We start from the raw sequence: 19,651 nt of genomic DNA, 5'->3' as shown, positions 1-19,651 counted from the left end.
AGGTGACCAAGCTACGCACAAGAGGATGGAGGAAAAATTCTGTTACTGGTATTTATTTCAGTTTACAAACGCAACAAACAATTTAAACTATTCTCTCGGCTTCACCATCATTACTTTGCGTGTGGACAGTTTGTGGTCGATGAACTCCTGGACTGCTGATGGGGTTAACTGGTCCCCGCGTATGGCAAACACTTTGCACACGTGGGCTGCAAAGATGAGATGAAATTCATGTAAGAACAACGGCTTGGCACTAAATGAATTGCGTTCTATGTACTTATGATATCCTGGAGCAGCTCGTTGTCTGTGGCCTCCTTACCCTGGGCGATGCGGGCCAACTTCTCCTTGCCAATCACTAGATCCGTGACCCGAGAAGTATATATAGCCGGCATGGGGATATAGGCCCTGGCGAGAGCGGACTTCGACACAAAGACGCTACTGCCGTCAAATAAGGGAACAGCATCTGCATCTCTGGGGGCTTTTTCCAAACAATCAGTTGATGTTATCTTGGCATTTTCCACAGGCTCCGAGTTTTCAGCCGCAGTTTTCGGAACTTCTGCAAAACACATAATAACAAAAACAATTAAGACACTTTATTTCGAGAGTCAGGAAACATAAACAAAATAAAACACAGTTCATGCGGTTCTTATCGAGAGACTTTATTTCAGTTTATTTAATAAGCAAAAGCGTACACTTTCAGCACAAGTCAAGCGGGCAGAGAGCTAGAACAGAAATCCATGTTATTTGTCACATTCATTACACAATTTCTCTGAATAAAACGCTAATTATTTATTTCAGCACGCCCACGAGTCACAGAAATTAAAGAAATGGCAGCAGCCAGGGTTGCACTGAACGTACAGTAGGGCTTCAGTCAAGGAAAAATAGGTACACCCGGAATAAATTCTTACTATTGGACTTAAAAAACAATGTTAATAACCAAAAATCAAATACTCAAGACAAAGGTTGATCATATTAGATTTTTGTTTTGTATATTTTACATATCGGATTTGTTAAAGTTATAGTTTGTATTTCTCTCTTGCCAGCAGCTACTGTATTAATAGTACTGCAGCCCTGGTTGGCTTTGTCAGGTCCGGCAACTCTGAAAATATGTCGCCACAGTTGTGAAAAAATAGAAGTAATTTTTGCAAATTGTTGTAAAATTATTAAACAAAATGTGAAACCAAAGTGTTAAGTGACACGAAATAAACGTTAAGTGTTCGCGTAATTCCGCTGTCAATTGAAATTTTCCTGCTCAGCGAAGGGCGCTCAAGTTTCGTGTGATGATGCTGAAAAAAAATAGCGACGCCTTCATAAATTCCAAAAAAAATATTGTGTACAAATGTTCAAAAAGTGTAATTGCCATGCGACAGCAATGTCGTGTAATGTTAATAAAGTAAAGAAAGTAAAGCGGAGCAGGCATATTATTTGGCGGAACATATTGGGCATTTGAGTTGTCAGAGCGCTCTAATCAATACCCGTTCCCCCACTCCAACTTCTGTCTTGCAGAACTGGAGGACGACTTCAAGGTGCAGCTTCCGCTCCTGGTGGCTAAGAAAAAAAGGCGGGCAGCTCTCGCAAGCAGAACTACGACCACCTAGAGGTGAGCTTCACCAGGAGCAACCGAGGCAACAACTTGCTGACCATCGATGGAAAACCCTTCACCCTCAACCGCCGGATTAAGGATGTCTGCTACTGGGAGTGCGTCAAGCTGCGCTGCAAGTACATTAAGTGCTCCGCCCGCGTAGTGACCAAGTCCAACAGGATCTCGGCCCTGCGCGGACTCCACAACCACCCATAAAATACGAATTATTAGTTTAATAAAGATGTTTCCGTTGAGCAAATAGTCGTATCCCACCTCTCCGGCCTTTGTAGTTTCTGTAGAGTCCCTTAGCAGAGCTCAGGCCTTTTTACTAATCTCATCTAACCCTTGCAGCTTGCTATCAACTGGTGGTCAATCGCCGAGGCGGCAAGAATCTGATTTACAAGGGGCACATGTACTCCGTGGAGCGGAAGAACCGAAACAGCATCAATTGGGTGTGTTCCAAGAACAGCAACCTTGCGCTCCGCTGCCCGGCGAGATGTGTCACCAATCAAAAAAGTACCACTGAAATTAAGCTAAGCGACCGACACCACAACCATCCGACGGACTGCTATAAACTGCACAAGCGTCCAAGTCGAAAGGGGTACAGCAAACGAAGGAGCAGCTCAATCCAGAATTACCAGCAGGAACAGCTGTCGCACATCACAAAATCCGAACTTGCCAATTGTTAGTCTAAGCTAAATAGTTAAATAGATAAACATTGTCACCATACTTTTGCATTGGGTGAATGGGAAGCTCTATTCGCTATCATAATTAAGACATTACTACTTCTTAGCATTCATTCTAACACCTAAAACTCATCAAGCACTTAGATTATACCTTAACCGATGATATTTCCTTAACAGGTCGAAATGTCCATAGACAGCCCGGATTTAGGATCATCAATGGCTATCGCTTCGTGATCGGTACTTCGAATCAGCGTCGGACCTACTTGAAGTGCGCCAACTTCCGCAGCAACTGCCGGGCACGGGCCATCGTGAATAAGGACACAAACCAAGTGCGGATGCGACATGAGGGACACAATCGCAGCTGCAAAGACTCAGTGGGCAGACGTAGCGCTAAGAAGTAGCAGGTATCCATCTGTCTTGTGAAATAAACAATCTGTTTCAGTTAAAAAATGTTTGCCTGCTTTTCACTTTACAATGAACCTTAATGCAATTACATTTTAACCATTATATGGAATACTCCGATCACGAACTAACCAAGTTTGCTAATCTTTTTCAGACAGTTCAAAATTAGCCCAGTATGTGCGCTCAAATCGAGGTACCGATCTCGTTTACCATGAAGGAAACACCTACACACCCAATGAAAAGTTGAGGGAAGGTCAAAAAAGTCGGGACTGGAAGTGTTCCATGTATCACAAGGCCAAGTGTCGAGCTCGCCTCGTTACCCGTATCACAAGCTGCGGGGATATTATCCACGTGACCAGCAACATGCACACGCATCCCACAATGTACACCGCGCAGAAAGCGGACACTCGCTCCGATGTTCAGAAACTTAGTCTTGAGAGAAATCCGCTCTGCGTTAACACCCGATCGAATAAAACCGAGACCAAGTAAAGTCTGCCGACTGACTAGAATTAACCTGAATGATATGAGCAGATCTCTGTACTACTATCTTTATCTTTTAGGTACAGTACAAAGTGTTAAATCATATTTACCATAAGCTAGTTTTAAAACATACATGCTATTGTATAAAAAACAATTTTGAGGCATTAGAGAGTGTACGACCGAGATTGTAATTTGTGTTATTAGTAGTTGTTTAGACGGAAAAGTTAAGAGTACAAGAAAATAATTGTAAGTTAGTAAAGATTTTCCTATAACGAGTTCTATTTTATTTTTATTTTATTTTTTAAGTTGTCAAATTAGATAATTATTACCAGACTTAACATTTTGAATTCCGCAATCGCTGTCATTTCTAATTTATTTCCTTTACTTTTTACAGACCTTCTTTTGGCTTGGAAGAAACTGCCAGTGGAGTCCATGTACAATTCGCACGGTAGGCTAATGGAAATGTTACCGAACATCCGGATAATCCGGGGTCAGCGAAAGTCCTTGCAACTGATGTATAATAAGTTTGCCTACGCCAGGAACAGCAAGCGCGGAAATACGATATACTGGAAGTGCCGTAGCCGGCGCAACGGAAAAGTTCCGTGCAACGCTCGATTGTCTATCACAAAGCGTCCGAGCGGACTGTTTAAGGTTTGTCTGTCCCAGCCGCAACACAATCACCCTCCCTCCAAACGCCTATGTAAACAGTATTGTTAGATTCTAAGCTTAACCAAATATAAACGCGCCATGATTTGGCGAAAAGCACAAAACCCGACTCTGACTGTAGCTTTAGAGAACAAAAGAAAAAAGAAATATAAAATGTACTAATCACAATGTGTACCCTCTCCGTCCACAGAAAGCAGCGTGGCCATCTACTCGGCCACTTCCCGCGGAAGAATGCAACTGATTTACGGAGGCCAGCCTTTCATCTTTGAGAAGACGCTGAAACTATCATCGGGGGAGGAGAAGCGCTTTTGGCGTTGCAACCAGTGGTGGAACCAGAAGTGTCGCTCCCGGGTCTTTACCATCAACGATGTCGTCTTTCCGCTCAACCGATTCCACACGCACGAGGAGATTGTGCGGCGCAAGAAGCGCGTGCGTCGAGTGCCTCCGGTGGAGACGATTGCCAAGGTGGTCACCACAGTCGCCAGGGAGCAACAGCAGCAGCAGGCCCAGCCGCAAGAGATTCAGCTGACCAGCGACGCCATGCTGACCAACGCGCTGGAGGATGAGTCCCCCGCCACGATTGATGTCAGCGAACTGGGCATGCACCTGAAGTACGAGGAGATCGTAGCGGATGTCACCGGCATTGTGGGAGCCACGCGAGTGGTTAGCCGGAGGAAGTGAGGCCCGACCTTTCAGTAGCATGGATTCATTTATCGTTTGACGAAATGTCGCATGGTCAGATTTTACTAAATAGAAAATTCAATGCATTATCTCTTCGTACTTGCCAATTCGGTAACAAAATATACATAGTTTTGTTTAAATTAAACCGGGCTACTTACAGTTATTAGCCAATACACAATATTTTAGTTATTATTTAAGAAAATACTTTAACTAAATTTATTCCTTTTGGAAACATTTTCCAAGCTCGTTTGATTTCCTTTTGAGATACCACTATAATTTGAATTGTTTCTGCTATTGTTTCTAGAAATCGACTTATCTTACTCTATGCGTAAATATTACTATTTATATGTGTTTTAGGAGACGGAGAAGCTAAGTAAGCAATTAAGATTCAGCTTATAAATACTTAATTGATTGTAAATTTAATAAACGTAAACGTGCAGTTGCCTCGATGTAGTTCACTTCGCTTTTTCAGATCCCATTCGAGAATTCGTTCATCCTGATTTCCGCTTTACTAACCCACCGGCTCATATATTTCTTGTATTTTCAGGTGACACTCCTCAGTTTTACTTTACGAAGGGTCAGCGGGAGTCTATCAAGCTGAACTACGGCGGTCATAGTTACGTAAAGTTCATGGAGAATGGCCGCGGGACCAAGTGGATCTGTGCCACACGCTCCTCCACCAAGTGCCGTGCCCGCATCCGCACCACCAAGAACAACCACCTGGAGGTGCTCCATGCTCCCCACAATCATGACCTTGCCCGGCAGAAAAAGGAGCGGGGCCGCCAAAGTCAAAGACTAAAATCCGAAAAGAAATTGGAAGCATAATTGACAACGGAATCCAATACCGAGAATTAGGTCCTGTATAAAAGTTTTTTTTTTAAACTTTACAGGTTGGTTTGTCTGATCTTTTCATGGTAAAGAATGATCTAGTTCTTTAATCTGCTATCTTTTTAAGTAAACTTCCTACTACTGATACACCTTAGTTTTGGTTAAATATATTTTTAAAAAATATAACAACACTTAAAACCTACATTTGATCCCTTTTTTTACTATCAAGGCAAGTAGTAGCAAAATAGTATAGGTTTATTCTCTGTATTGTGGACTTCAGGCAACTTACACAATATCTTAATATCAGCAAAAAATTAAAAGTAATACGTGAGAATAACTAAATAGGAAAAAAATTAGAAATTAAACAAATTGAAGTTTCTTTAATGAAACTGACTTTTACTCGCTTATAAAGTTTATGTGAATATGATGATGAATGGGAAACCATGAGGTAAGTCGCCCCTGAAAATAAAATTGTATTAATGTTCAAAGTAATTGCATATTTTTATTATTTGTGTAGTTCCACGAAGCATTGCTCGCACATCCAGTTGCTGCCAGGACATGTGTCGCAAAGTGTATTGATCCTGAGAAGACCGACTCGGTTCCTTTTGAGGCAGTTCACACACTTCCCCTTCAGCCGAGGCAGGCCCACAAATACAAAATTGTGCTGATTGGCGGAAGTGCAGATGATGTTGTCTGGGTTCTTTAAATTTACTTTTTGCACAGGTTGCACTTTGATCATTTCATCAGAAATCTTGCGGACTGTCGAAATACGTTTTTCAGCTTGCTTCTCATACACGGTTCGAATTGGTCGCATAAGTCGTACAGTTCTGACACCTGTAAGGAAAATCAAAGTTGGTTAATAAACAGCTCAGAATACCAAACACAAAACAATACAGTCTAAAAAATATTTAAATTAAAAAACTGGTTGGAATTAATACAGGTGATTTAACGTTTATTTAATGAATAAGTTTGTTTGGTGGTCCCCAATGATTTATTGGTTCAGGTTGCGTTGTGATTTTATCTAAAAGAAAAGATTCTTTTAGTTTAAAATAGATAAAATCAATTGAAACCATTTTATTTAATACTCACATTTTTATATTCCTCTTACAGCTAGCATGATTGTCAGTTTATCACTCTAGGAATAAATGTTTTTAGCCGTTCGGGTGGCTTATGATTGTGGAATCCTCGTATCGATTTGATTGATTTTACGTGGGTGGTCAGAGCACAGGTGCAGTGTAACTTTTTGTACATGCTGCAACGCCAGAAGGCCAGCAATTTCTTTGGGTTCCTGGTGTGGCAGCTAAAGGTGAACCCCTCGTGGACCAGTTTTCCTCGGTCATCATAGGTGAGCACTGAAATGAAGAGGGTTTAAGTTAGTTTATGCCCACGAAAATTGCACTTACTATTTGAGAATTGTATTGGGAACAGATCAGACGAAGCAGCTCAGATAGGATGAGTTCAGATCTTTATTTCACTAGATCATTAATTCGTGTAAAAATTGGTTCTATATGGTTTTGGAAAAAATTAACTTAAAAATACCTTCTTCATAGGTAACTTGTTGGTTAAACTTAAATTACATGTATATTCACAATCTTCTTCATTTAAATTCAAAGTAAACTTATTTCATTTCATTTCCTTGCTATCATATATCAATACCTTTGTACAATTCAAGATGCACACCCAGTAGTTGGGGGAACAAAAATAAAAAATAAAACAAAATTATCTCCATAGATATGTACTTTCCAGTGCTGTTACTTGGTAACTAAATTCAACTGCCGGGGCCAGATAGACTGTCCGGTCCGACGGTTTGTCTATTCGTGCATGAGCATCATGGAGGCGTGCATCAGTTCGTGGTCCGTCAGTTGCATGGTGGCCGCATCGCTGCCCAATTGGTGCTCGTCAGCAAAGTCCTGCTTCTGCTGGATCTGCTGCTGTATGAAACTATGAGACCTTGAGATCTTCCTTCCGGTGCTAACGGATGCCATTTTATTCCGCTGTACGATCTTGTCGATCTTCTCCGTATGCGGTTGGTGGTTATGAAGACCTCCCGTCACGCTCTTCAGCCGCCCGTTTTCCAGGACGCATCGAGATCGGCAGCGCATTTCGTGCACCTTTTTGGAGTAGTTGTGACAGCGCCAATACTGCTTGTTGCTCTTTCGACTATGGCAGTTGTACATATAGCCATTCAGCACCAGACACGGCGTCGACCAAGGACTCTCTATGAACACCAGCTCGTTACCATCTGCAAGAGACAATTTTAAATTAGTTTAAAATTCAGATTTGAAAGGTATTAATGATGAAGAAAACTTCTTCAAGTATGCGCCATCCTTTTGTTTTGTATTAATTTATTAAAGGATTAAATGCGAATTATGTTTACAGAAGTCAGAAAATAGGCTTAAAGTACTTTTGAATGGGTGGACCGATCTCTTTGATAGAGCATACCTTAACTAAAATCACGTTTGAAAGAATATATATACGAATATATAAAAATTGCACACAAGGGTGATTATCATGATTCTACTCAAATATTTACAAACATTAATATGAAATAGATTTAATGCTGGTAGCCTTCTGGATTTTGAGATAAAAAAAGTTGACAGTGGTTTTAGACAATAGCGACTACAGTTTGCCCGGATACTTTTTATTCTAAAGTAAAAATACTCCATCTCTCGAATAAATACTTGAAGTTTTGAAGCTCACCAAAAAAACCGGCCCATTCCATAAATTGAGACTAATACGAGCTTATGGTGCTAAATGACAACTACTAAAGGTGCTTAATCTTGAGCAGGGATCTTCGTTTGGCTTCCTCTGCCTGCCACCTGGCCTCCCGTTCCCGATCCCTCTGCTGAGACCGCTGTTCCTCGGCCTTGACCTGCAGTTCTTCCTCCTCCTCGGCGGCGTCCACTAAGGCCTGCATCTCGATTTCAGTAGCCTCGGCGGCGGGCAGAAACAGCTTGCAGTCCTTGCCATCCTTGGCGGTCACAATGATGTTGCTGCTGCCTAGATACTGCGATATCTTAGGGTTCGACGTGCAGATCTCAATGTACTCCTCCAGTTCCTGCTCCACCTTATAGAGCTGCCGCTGGCCAATCCTCGAGGCGTGCGACTCGTGGTTATGCTGCCGCCGAGCATCAATGAAGTTTCCATCACGAGTGATGACCACCGCCTTACAGCGCAGCTTAAGGACGTCGGCACAGCGCCATGTCGTCTGTCCATTGGCCTGTGTGAGCTTCTTGTTGTAGATGTAGTCCCGGTACACCAGCTGGGCGTTCTTCTTCTGGCTTCGAATGAATCTGATCTCCGACTCTGTAAGCGTCACGAGAAAAACGGAAAACAAAGAGGGACAAGAAGGCGGGGAAGTTTATTTAGGGCGCATAGTATTTCCAATGTCTAATACCTAATCTAGTAAATAGGGCTTAAGCGCTAAGCTAGGATCGGCGAAATAAAACAACATTTAGTTCAGAATTTGGCTTTAAGCAGTTTATTGGCAGACAGCGAACCGAGGAACCCGTGAATGTTGGCGTAATACTTACAGAAAGCAGTAATATAGCATTTTAAAATTTATAGAAGCACTATTCTTCAGGTTTTACAACGCCTGGGTTTCAAATAGGAATTATCACAAAACACAAGGGTGGAAAACACCTGGAACTGCAAACACGGCATTGGGGTACAGTTATATTTCTCATAGCTTGTACTTTTTTTAATAACACCACTCTACACATTAACACAGAGAAAATAATCAATTTAAGGAAAAGCAACTTTGTAATATGTCCACAATAATTTAACAAAACAAATTTACATAGCTTGGTTTCTAAATAATTTTTCATGTAGTTGCCACTCTTTTCGAATTTTAGGGCTGCATTTACTATTTGGGCTACCGGTAAGTGGCAACGCCGGCATTCAATAATATAAAAAAAAAAAAAGTTTCAGGTTTAATAAAACATTTCTATATTGTTTCAACATTTTTTATTTTTAACTTCATAAGCACATTAAAAATCGAATTTTAATAATAAATGCCATAATAAGGATCTGATAACAAGTATACATAGTAAATAGCAGGGAACTACTTTCTTACGAAACACTTCCATCCTTTAAATATTTAAAAACAGCAATTTTAAACAATTAACTATAAAATTTATAAACTATAACGGCTTACTGTGCTAACTGGATTTCCAAAAATCGTAATGCAATTCCTCTTATACAAAAAAAAAATTAAATTATCAAAACCAAGATTTAAATTGGCAACTTGCTCAAACGATTCAAAAATGAAAATTCTAAAAACTACGTTGGATCTTTGATTATGACCAGAATGACCCCAAAATTGGACAGCCCAATATTACGACTGCATCGACAAATTCCGATATACTAAATAAAATTTGAAGAAATCCGCAAATATAAAATCCAAAGGTACTAAATTCAAGACCTTTAAAAGCCGCCACCTTCAAAACGATAGAAATGTAACTAATTGAGCCCTTTAAATCGCAGTTTTGGAAAATTACGTTACAGCAAAACAAATAAAAAAAAAAATTGAAGAGCATGTACATTACACCCCTTTACGTAAATACACTGGAAGTCCCTCCGCAATAAGCAAGTTTGTACATTAAAGACTCGGCAATAAATGCCGTTGTTAGAAAAGTATTGGCAAGCTTTTACGTTGCCTCAACAATTCTTAACAACATCTTGAAAATAAAAGGGAACCCCAAAAATCGCTGACCACACAAATAATTCAAACATTAACCGAGAATTATTATCCAAACAAATATGCGCCTGCCTAAATAATAACGCTCCGTCAACATTTGATTTCTTTCTAAAACGGCACGCTGTTTCTCGAAAAAAATATTGCCTGAAACTTGGTAAAATACAAAAAAATGTGTTCTACGACTACAGGTATTACCTTCAGTAACTGCAGATCCTCCTGGTGCTTCAGAGTGTCGCTTCAACGCCAGTTTCGTCTTGACACGTTCATAAAAATTCAACACTCTACTTACCTTTAAACTAAGTTTTTAGAATATCGCGTGATCCTTATCCTCAGCATGCGAGTAATATGCTTCGGACAGTCGATCTGCCTGATGTTCTTTAGCGTTTTAAAATAGAACACAGGGGGCTTAACTAGCTATAACCTAAGTGCCAGTTAAGTATAGCTTAAATTTGCATTAAATCAAATTTAAACGCACTTAAGCCGGCTTAAAGGGGCGAGATCCGCTTGCAAAATATGATTTCAAAGCCAATTCATGATTGATAAAAACTTTAAAATGCTTTTAGCATGTGTGCATTTTGCAAGCGCTTAATCTGGCCCTTTTCTAAATACTTATGACTAGTGGCAGTTTGCCTTCGTTAAAGTGGGAATTCAACCAACCTTGAGCCTCGGTGTTGCCCTGATCCGCGCTGGTGTCAACAAACGTAGAGTCACTGTAGCTCTGAGACTGCTTGACAACTGCCTTGGACGTGGTGGCGGTCACTCCGCCGCCGCCGCTCGTATTAGCCGTCGTCTGGTTGCCCGCATCCTCGTTCTCCGTGAAGTAACTGTCGTCGTAGCGCATGTCTCCGTAGGTATCGTCCTCTACATAGGTGCCCTCGCCGTCACCGGCGGCATCGCCATGGTCTTCCGAGTAGTCAGGTTCCGATTTCGTGGGCAATTCCATGGGGAGATCAATGTACTCGGCTTCCTCCTGTTGCTGCTGCTGGCGGACCTGCTGCTGCGTCTGGTGGAGCTTGGTTTCTGCCGCGGAGACCACAGCGGTTTGTACAGTGATCTGTTGCGGCACCAGTTGGGTAGTTGTCGTGGTTCCAGTTTCCGTGGCCGAGTCAAGAGGGTCCATCACATTGGCGGAGGTGCTCGTCTTAGAGCGTTTTACGCCGCTGGAGGAGGAGGCGGATGTCAGGGAGGAGCGCTGGGCGGAGCGTTTGTTTGTCGACACCAGCGTCGCCGTCGTCGTGGTTCCCGTCTGCAGCTGTTGCTGCGTCTGGATCTGCTGCGTCGCCTGCTGCTGCGGCTGCTGCTGTTGTACAATGGTGGCTTGTGGTGCGGCTGTGGTCTGGATAACGATTTGGGTGGTGCCCTTGTTGTCGTCGCCCAAACCGTCCTCCACGGTTTCGATCTTGTAGCGGGCGGAGGCGCGCGGCTGCTGGCGCTGCACCCGCTGGGCCGGTAATTGCTGCTGTTGTACATGAGGTGCTGCTGGCGGCGGACTGGGCTCCTGCGGCGGCTGCTGAGCAGGATCGTTCTGAAAGAGGATATTTTAACAATTAATTAGAATGGATATTAAAACAGAAATCTGTGTGTGTAATCTTTGTGCTTTGGATACAACTGTAGTAAAAGAATGGCGGCAATCTTCCTTTAGGCTTGACTGACTAATCATGAACAAAAGGCTCGGTTATCTTTTAAATTAATATTATGTTTTACACTGAGTTTTTTTTTAAAATTGTTGCCATACTTTTTAATATAAGAAAATTATATTTTATTTACCAACGTTAAATCATAAAATAAAAAAATAATTTTAGCTAGTATGTCTTTGAGTTGTTAAAGTTTTAATTTAGCAGTTGTATACAAGTTATACACATTTTAATATGTTTTAATATAGAAAACTTTTACTTTTTAAAATACAAATTCAAAAGTAAGCTTGTGTTTTTTTCTACTAAATGTAAATCACCTTTTTTATAAATTGATTTCAAATAGAAACGAAAATGAAGTTTAGAATAATATAGATAATAATTTTAAAAGCTGTTTGTTCCCAGCTGCTTTTTTTTCCCCTAGATTCAATTTAATGTTTATACTTTGGCATCGAATTCGCTGCGAAACAAAAACAACCACCCAGTTACCCATCTGGCCAGAGCGAGACAATTGCAGCAACGCATACACACACTGCAGTTGTCCCGCTCTAACACGCATGCCTTTTGGCATTTGGCTCGCGAGCAATTCCTCGGTACAGTCAAACCATGCTCTTATACAGACGCTTGTATGTATGTATTGGGCGCGAAAGGCAAAGCTTGTTGTTGTTTTTGTCCCCCCCGATTCGATATACCAGTATGTTGTGTGTATATGTACTCACATCCGTTAGCCCCTTGATTTGCAGCGACTCCGCGGTGCTAATAAACGCGGGCAGGGCATCCTGCTTCACGTTGACCTCGCCGCAGTACATGAATTGGATCAGGTCCTTCAGCGCCGAGTGGCTAACGTTGTTCAGGAATACTGGGGGGAGGAAAGGGGGAAACATAAGTAAAATAATCCCCATATTGAGGGGGAAAAACTTACCGATTGCGTGGGTGTTTGACGGCATCTGGGTGAACATCTTGCGGAAGAAGGGCGAGCAGACGGATAACACCAGCCGGTGGGCCTTCACTATGTGGCCCTCGGCGGCCAGGGAGACATCCACCAGATCGCCGCGACATAGCGACTCGTGGAAGCCCGCCGACAAATTCGTGTTGAAGTTGTTCCAGCACAAGCTGAATTGCTCGTCGTCCGCCATCTTGGACGAAAATCAATACTTTTCTGTATCTATGCGTTGCGGCTGCAGACGAAAAAGTGCATTGCACGTTTGTTAGAGAATGTTTTACCAGAGCAGAAAACTAAAACATTGTTTACAACCGACTGGCAAAAAGTAGCGCACAAAAAAAATGCAACGCAGCCAAAAAAACAGGGAAATTTTCACGCGTCTTTACACATACAAATGTGTGTGTGCGTGTGAAATAAGTGGCTTTTATTTCAGCAACGTTCCGCAAACGAAATTATAATTACTAATGCAAGTACTCACCTTTGCGTTAAATATTTTTGAACGAAACCACTATTCAAGACTAAGTTGAAATTAGATCTAATTCACTTGCGGACAACTCGCAAAGTACGTCCGTAAAGTTTTTTTCACAAAATTAGAATGACCGTATTAGAGCTGGAGGCTGTCAAAAAAGCGATATTGGTACTATCGATGGTTTGACTTTGGTTACCACTATCGATGTTGCCTCGATACTATCGGTGGTAAATCCAATACTTATTTCTGATTCAGGCTGAGAAAATTTGGTAAATGCGGAAAATGCAATATGGTTTTGTCATTATCATAGATTTTGTGTCGTTCCAAAAGTATTATTTATTTTATGATGCACAGCAGTTCGAACAAAAAGTAATTCAGATGAAATAAAAAAAGATTTTATTATGGACCCATACATTTCACACAAATACGATAAAAATGTCCATTCGCATTGTTTATTAATAAATGCAAAACAGCTTTCCAGTTAATACATTTCGTGTTGTTATATCGAAGTACCCATACTTATTAGAGGAATATCCATAGTTTTGAATTTCATAGCTTTTATTAGAGCTGCAATAGTAAAACAATAGTATCGATATATATTTCCAGCGACCTGATAGGTGCCCGCGGTCGCGTAACATCCTTATACTTTAGCAAATATATCAACCACAGTTAGCAGCAGCAAACTCCATCGCCGATCAAATTTAATGAGCTGGATTTTTAAATTTGTCGTTTTGTTTCAAATTGGTTGTCTGGCCGCCGATGTTGTTTCACATTTTACTGCTTTGCAAATGTTACCCGTCTTAGGAAACATACATATTTGTTAATAGATTTTATCTATTTAAGCTTTGCATTTTTGTTTATTTATAAATTTCTTAAAAATGAGATTTCTTTATTTGAGGTCGATTTAATCGATTTTTTACCAAAAGAATTGACTTTTAATTCTTAAAAATAAAATCAATCGGTTGCAGTTGTACCGTCCGTAAAAAGGGTCAAACCTGTAGGCCCTTATAATGTTACAGAGGAAGGACTGATTTGTAGTTTAGTTAAACTTCTTAAAACTCCTGCATTTAACATTATTTATTTATTATTTATTATTTATTATACATATTTGCACGATTGATTTTTTTTTAATCTTGTTGCGTTTTTCGTTCCTACATTCTTGTTTAAGCTTCGGTTAAGGTAGGACCTTCGGACTTTAAATTGCTCAGAAGCATAATTCTTATCTAAGCCATTTTAGCCATCAGCTCTGTTTCAGCCAATTGATGTATACAGTTTTGCGAGCTTTCTTTATTTATAAATAAGAAAAATATGTACAAACTCTTTCTAAAAAAACTCAAAATACCATAGAGCTTAAAACCCCATCACTTATTTTCAAGATATGCACAGTATATTAATTTATTGGCATACATTTAAACATTGGTATATTGATAATTAATTTGTATGGGTATTACCCATTTCGAAAAAATTCCCGATATTCGATTTGAACCCTTAATTTATTTGCTTAGTACACTCATTAAATCAAGTGTGCGAAAATCTGCACTTGAGCGCCACTTGAGATACAGTTTATACACAAAACGCGCGAACCAACATGCATGGATAGGGACAATAAAACTTAAGGACTTTACAATAATAAATACTGATACTCAAGCTCAAGTAGCGAAACAAAATCTGCATAAAGTGGCTGCGAACAAACAACTAATAACAACCGGGAGCAGGCAGGGGAATTCGTGACGTTGCAAGTGGATGCGGAGGATTGTATCTGACGAATATGCTGGTAAATCTGTATATGCTTGCTTACAGATATACATACAAACATATATAAAATGATAGCAAGAAGGGGAAGGATAGTCTTGGAGATGGACCCTACTAAATCACCATATACAAACGGTTAATTCTTCCCTTTTTGTTTTTGTATGATACTTTTCTATTTCTTAAGTAATTTGTGAAAAATTTTCATTGTAAATGAAAAAAATTAATTAAAATTATATTTTCTTTATTTTTTTTTAATTTTCGGCATTTAATAAGCACTTTTAATTAAAACGCGCACATCTCTAACCGAAAAGAGAAAATAAACAAAGAGAGCGAGGTACTCTGCATTCCGATGCTACGCTGTGATTGGCTTCGTGGCGGCCATTTTGCTGCTAACGGTACTCGTGTGTGTGGCACACCCACACACTGGCATCAGCACAGCAGAATTAGGTGGCCCGGGGTGAAAGAAGTACTCGTTCAGTACCAAAACCGAGCTGACAAATTGCAGACACGGTCGAGTGCGCATCGGAACGGCACTTTTGGAATCGGGAACGGTTACGATTACGGGTAACGGATTACCACTCAGTTCGCCTACGGCTGTGGGGGTGTACTCCACCACCTACTTGATTCCCCGGCTACCGCGATACCCACCACTCAAGTGTCGCAAGTTCAAGTGCGATTTGGCAAATTGTTGTATTTATTTAAATTCAAAGTGCTTCTCAAGTGGCCAAGTGATCGCGCGCGAGGATGTTGCAGCACCATCAGCAGCAGGCTCAATCGGGTGGCTACTACGACTACAATCAGTCCCCCAGTCCGGGGAGCTTGACGAACGCCGATGCCCTGAACACCACTCCGTTTTCGGTCAAGGATATTCTGAACATGGTCAATCAAACGGAGGCCTACGAAAGTGGCTACGGACACCTCGATAGGTAAGCTTTGAAGGAACAAATTGGGTGATTTATTTTATGTTGGAAACACTTTACTAAACTGAATGTCGATAATTTTGCGATCAAAACTTCTGATGAAATTTAAAATGAAAACTTCTGAAAACACAAATTCGTGGTAGTTTTGTTTTATCTTGACTAATATATATAGGTCCGCAAGTTCACAACTTAACTACACAACATTTATATAAAATATGTATACTCCAAATTTTTTACGATTAGGATTAGAACATGAAGTTAGTTTCAGGAAATCGTCAGTCATTTTAATTGAAATGAATAGAATTTTACAGGATTCAAATGAGAACAATGTTATACCTATATTTATTTCTTTATTAACTATTATATTTTAAAAATCGTTTGGCTTAAAAAGCAGTATATGAGATAAAAAGGCAAAGGATAACCCCGGACCAACTGTTATTTAACTAATATTTACCTATTACCCAGCATTTTCCTGGATATCTTTGCCACTTCTACCTGTCAGTGAGTTCGTCTCGAAGACAGCGCTCTTCCCGTTCCCAGTCGCACTTTATTTATTTATATTTAATAGGGCTCCATACGAGAATTAATTTCTACCAATTTTCCAACGAAAGATAATATTTTGATAACCTTCCGTCGAGACGTAGCAGAAGAAATCCTATGAAAACACATAGAAAGCATGAATTGCAAATAGGATTTGGGAAGGGAGAGCCTCGACTTCGAGGCTTTGACAAATCATCGTTATTTGTACAAGAGGCCGAAGACAAAGATGAGAGGACACAGTGTTAACAATAAGAACAACAAGGTCCGAGGCAGGCAGTCCGACATCCAGAGAGTCCGGCAGTCAGAGGTGGTCGATCCCTGTTTGGGCTGGCCAACATGTGTGATTCGCATGTGTGTCCGCCGCGCAGGGGCGTCCTTAATTCCCTGATGAGGCATGAAATGATGTCACCAAGGATCCCGTCGCGCCAGCAGGAAGTGGGCAAAAGTCTCCGGTCCGGGGAGCCGCTGTGTCCGCTGTGTCCGCCGTGATGCAACACATGGCGGCCATGTAGACGACTTTTTGACCCGAGTCTAACCTTTCGCTTTTCCCATTTTCCGCTTTCCCGCAGTGCCGCCGCTGCCTCGGCGCTCTATGGCGCCGGCGAGTTCCAGCAGCACCTCCACCAGCATCCGCATCCGCACCAGTACCACAATCTCAGCCTGCAGCAGCAGCACCAGCAGTCCGAGTTGCCCATCGCCCAGCAGCAACTGCATCCGCAGCTCGTGGACGATGGCACCACCACGTCGTCATCCCTGTCGCCACTGTTGCCCCCGCCGCCGCACCAGCTGTATGGTGGATACCAGGACTACGGCATGCCCGCCCACATGTTCCAGCCGCATCACGGACATCCGCACCAGGGCTTCCAGCACTCCGCCTCGGCCTACAACGTCTCCGCCTCCCAGTTCTACGCCGGAGCCTCGGCCACCTCGTATCAAACGCCCGCCGCCTACAACTACAACTATCCCGGATCAGGAACCGGAACCGGAATCGGAGTGGGAGTTGGATCTGGATCCGGATCAGGGGAGGTGTACGCAGGAGCCACGCCCTCGGCATCGGCGGGCATCAAGAGCGAGTACATACCCACGCCGTACGTGACGCCCTCGCCCACCTTGGACCTCAACAGCTCCGCGGAGGTGGACAGCCTGCAGGCGCCGGCGCAGAAGCTCTGCGGGAACCCCCTCAGCCAGCGCCTCATGGAGACGGCGGGGAACTCCGTCTCCCTTAGGAGCATCCACAGTGCGGAAGACGGCGCCAAAAGAAGTGAGTACCCCACTAAACAGCGATCTTTACCTTAAGAAGAATTACATTCTGTAACCTCAATATTGAGCTAACTATAAATTACATTTACCTAAAAGATCAAAATATCTTAAACAATTTGCTAACCTGTCTTGTAGCTTCTATATAAATCTTAAAAATGTAATATTTGTTATTGGTAGATTAATGAAAGGATATTTTTTCCCTGACTAACTATTAATTTATGACTTCTTAAAAAAGGTCAAGTCTAAAGTTCATTATTCATAAGAAAAAAGGCAAAAGCACGTTGACCAATATAAAGAAAGAGGGAGAGAAAATTGAAACCCACTAGAATCTTAGAATTTTAGAATTATTAATAATTTAATGTTTCACAAATAATTTTAAACACAAGCAAGTATATGAAGTTTATTTTTCTATGTTGATATAAATATAAATATAAAATAATAAATTTACCTATTTATTTTACTCATTACTCCAATTTTGTCCTTATTTTCAGAGGACAACAGCCAGGTGACCTCCTCGCGATCGGAGCTGCGCAAAAACAGCGTGAACGGGGTCAGTAACCACGGCAGCAGCAACGGCTCCTCGAAGCCAAGGATGAAGCGAAAGCCCCGGGTTCTTTTCTCCCAGGCACAGGTCCTCGAACTGGAGTGTCGCTTCCGGCTGAAAAAGTATCTGACGGGTGCGGAGCGCGAGATCATCGCCCAGAAGCTGAATCTGTCGGCCACGCAGGTGAAGATTTGGTTCCAGAATCGGCGGTATAAATCGAAGCGGGGAGACATCGACTGCGAGGGGATTGCCAAGCACCTGAAGCTCAAATCGGAGCCACTGCACTCGCCCACATCGCTACCACCTCCGATTCCCAACCACGTGATGTGGCCCCCAACCATCCAGCAGTCCCAGCAGCATCTCGTCCAGCAGCAGCAGATCCCCCACATGCAGTAGTTCATCGGCAGGACGAAGGACCCGAGTCTCTAATTTATTAACTGCAACTTCAAGCAGAATTATGTTGTAGCCTAAGGAAAATGCCTCATAGCTCTAGTACCTTGTTTTATGTATATATTGGACAATAAATAAAGTTTAAGACACACTTTTACAAGATCGTTAATTTATTTCGATTTAATGGAATAGTAGAATAATAGAATTCTTATCTAAAATTGTGAGTTTAAAAATATCGGTGGTTGGTTTTTTTTAATACATTTTCGGTTCTTCAAAATTCCGTTTTAAAATACAAAAATTATTTTGATTTATTTCAAAAACTTTTTATTGATGATATTCACATTTTATAACTTTGTGAATGTTGTATAAAAATTTTCTCTCTTGAGAACTTTAAACAATTCAGCTTTAATTTTCCTTAGATCAATCAGATATTTTGCCTCGCTGTAAAAACTTACACCCTGGAATATCCGTGACTCCCTGGCTTGCCGCACTCGCATTTATATCTTTATGAACAGCTTTCGATCGGCCACCGATCCATTAGGCACCGCATCTGCGTATAATTGCCGCCGATCGCCGCATAAATCAATTTTATCGGAGCGGGTGATCAGTTTTATGAAAAACGAATTCGAAAACGAATGAAAACACAGCAATTTCCGTTTTAGTGCTGGAAATGTTTTCCCTGTTGTCTGCTTTTCGCAGGGAATCCACGGAAGGGGGAAAAGGGGGAAGTGCGTCGGCGGCAGACATTACAAAGGTTGCATTTATGAAACGTTTAAGTGGCATCAATGCAACTGTAAAATGTTTTCCTGCCTCCGCAGATACAGATACAGACACTTTCGTTGAGATACGAAATGCAGGGCACAAGACGCTCCTCCTCGGCATTTTATGACAGCCATCGGGCCAAAGGCTAATATTTCATTGGGGGCTGATTCCGATGTGGTTCTGGTGGATTGGTGGTGGTGGTGGATCGGTGGTGTTGTGGCAGTGGCATATCAATTACTCCACAAACACATGCCAGGGGTCAGCGGGTGAGGGGAGGTTGCAGCCACAGACCAACAAGTGCAGCTGATCACACTTCGGCTGAGTTTCCCCATTCTGACAGACAGAGCTTCTGGGGTTAGATTTGGACTCCCTTCCCCCGGGTTAAGTGTCAATCACGGGGATCGCGGATTAGCTCAGAG

General features: G+C 41.7%; 5 protein-coding genes across 31 annotated transcripts in view; 4 read left to right on the top strand and 1 right to left on the bottom strand.

Moving 5' to 3' along the window:
• Positions 1–13,205, bottom strand: part of LOC108098509 (modifier of mdg4-like) — a 28,158-nt gene extending 14,953 nt beyond the window's left edge. For 18 of the 24 annotated variants that reach the window (XM_017201452.2, XM_017201459.1, XM_017201455.1 and 15 more), the window contains exons 1-4: positions 13,074–13,205; positions 12,575–12,830; positions 12,372–12,511; positions 10,679–11,546 (exon numbers count right to left, since the gene is read on the bottom strand). In XM_017201452.2, the coding sequence (XP_017056941.1) occupies positions 10,679–11,546; positions 12,372–12,511; positions 12,575–12,788 (1,222 nt within the window). In that variant the 5' untranslated portion in view covers positions 12,789–12,830; positions 13,074–13,205. Of the gene's footprint in view, positions 1–37; positions 207–274; positions 554–5,556; positions 6,157–6,429; positions 6,675–6,765; positions 7,565–7,650; positions 8,629–10,678; positions 11,547–12,371; positions 12,512–12,574; positions 12,831–13,073 lie in introns of those variants that run through there. The other 6 variants (XM_017201443.2, XM_017201442.1, XM_017201448.2 and 3 more) reach the window with 6 other exon arrangements.
• On the top strand, positions 1,064–2,933 carry LOC108098510. 4 transcript variants are annotated; one of them, XM_043209047.1, is made up of 5 exons: positions 1,064–1,450; positions 1,504–1,716; positions 1,931–2,263; positions 2,443–2,669; positions 2,822–2,933. In XM_043209047.1, exons 2-4 carry the CDS (start codon positions 1,644–1,646, stop codon positions 2,664–2,666), a joined length of 630 nt encoding a protein of 209 aa, XP_043064982.1. In that variant the 5' UTR covers positions 1,064–1,450; positions 1,504–1,643; the 3' UTR covers positions 2,667–2,669; positions 2,822–2,933. The 4 variants fall into 4 exon arrangements, with proteins under 4 accessions (XP_043064982.1, XP_017056951.1, XP_017056952.1 ...); XM_043209048.1 differs by having other exon boundaries at positions 1,077–1,132; XM_017201462.2 differs by having other exon boundaries at positions 1,064–1,716.
• LOC108098513 lies at positions 2,818–3,422 on the top strand (the record flags this gene model as incomplete). The annotated part of the gene is made up of 1 exon (XM_017201467.2): positions 2,818–3,422. A coding segment is annotated over one exon (339 nt), but the record flags the coding sequence as incomplete, so codon positions are not given.
• LOC108098511 lies at positions 3,777–4,933 on the top strand. Its single transcript, XM_017201464.2, has 2 exons — positions 3,777–3,798; positions 4,004–4,933. The coding sequence occupies exon 2, from the start codon at positions 4,045–4,047 to the stop codon at positions 4,492–4,494; it is 450 nt and encodes a 149-aa protein (XP_017056953.1). The 5' UTR covers positions 3,777–3,798; positions 4,004–4,044; the 3' UTR covers positions 4,495–4,933.
• A 2,110-nt stretch (positions 13,206–15,315) lies between the features above and the next one.
• LOC108098485 (muscle-specific homeobox protein tinman) lies at positions 15,316–18,621 on the top strand. The gene is made up of 3 exons (XM_017201397.2): positions 15,316–15,742; positions 16,846–17,537; positions 18,028–18,621. The coding sequence occupies exons 1-3, from the start codon at positions 15,561–15,563 to the stop codon at positions 18,474–18,476; spliced, it is 1,323 nt and encodes a 440-aa protein (XP_017056886.1). The 5' UTR covers positions 15,316–15,560; the 3' UTR covers positions 18,477–18,621.
• The last annotated feature ends 1,030 nt before the right edge of the window (positions 18,622–19,651 follow it).

This window comes from Drosophila ficusphila, unplaced genomic scaffold (genome assembly GCF_018152265.1).
Source record: "Drosophila ficusphila isolate 14025-0441.05 unplaced genomic scaffold, ASM1815226v1 contig_791, whole genome shotgun sequence".
NCBI classification, from domain to species: domain Eukaryota; kingdom Metazoa; phylum Arthropoda; class Insecta; order Diptera; family Drosophilidae; genus Drosophila; species Drosophila ficusphila.
The sequence above is the reverse complement of the archived record's forward strand: the minus strand, read 5'-3'. Positions and strand labels throughout refer to the sequence as shown.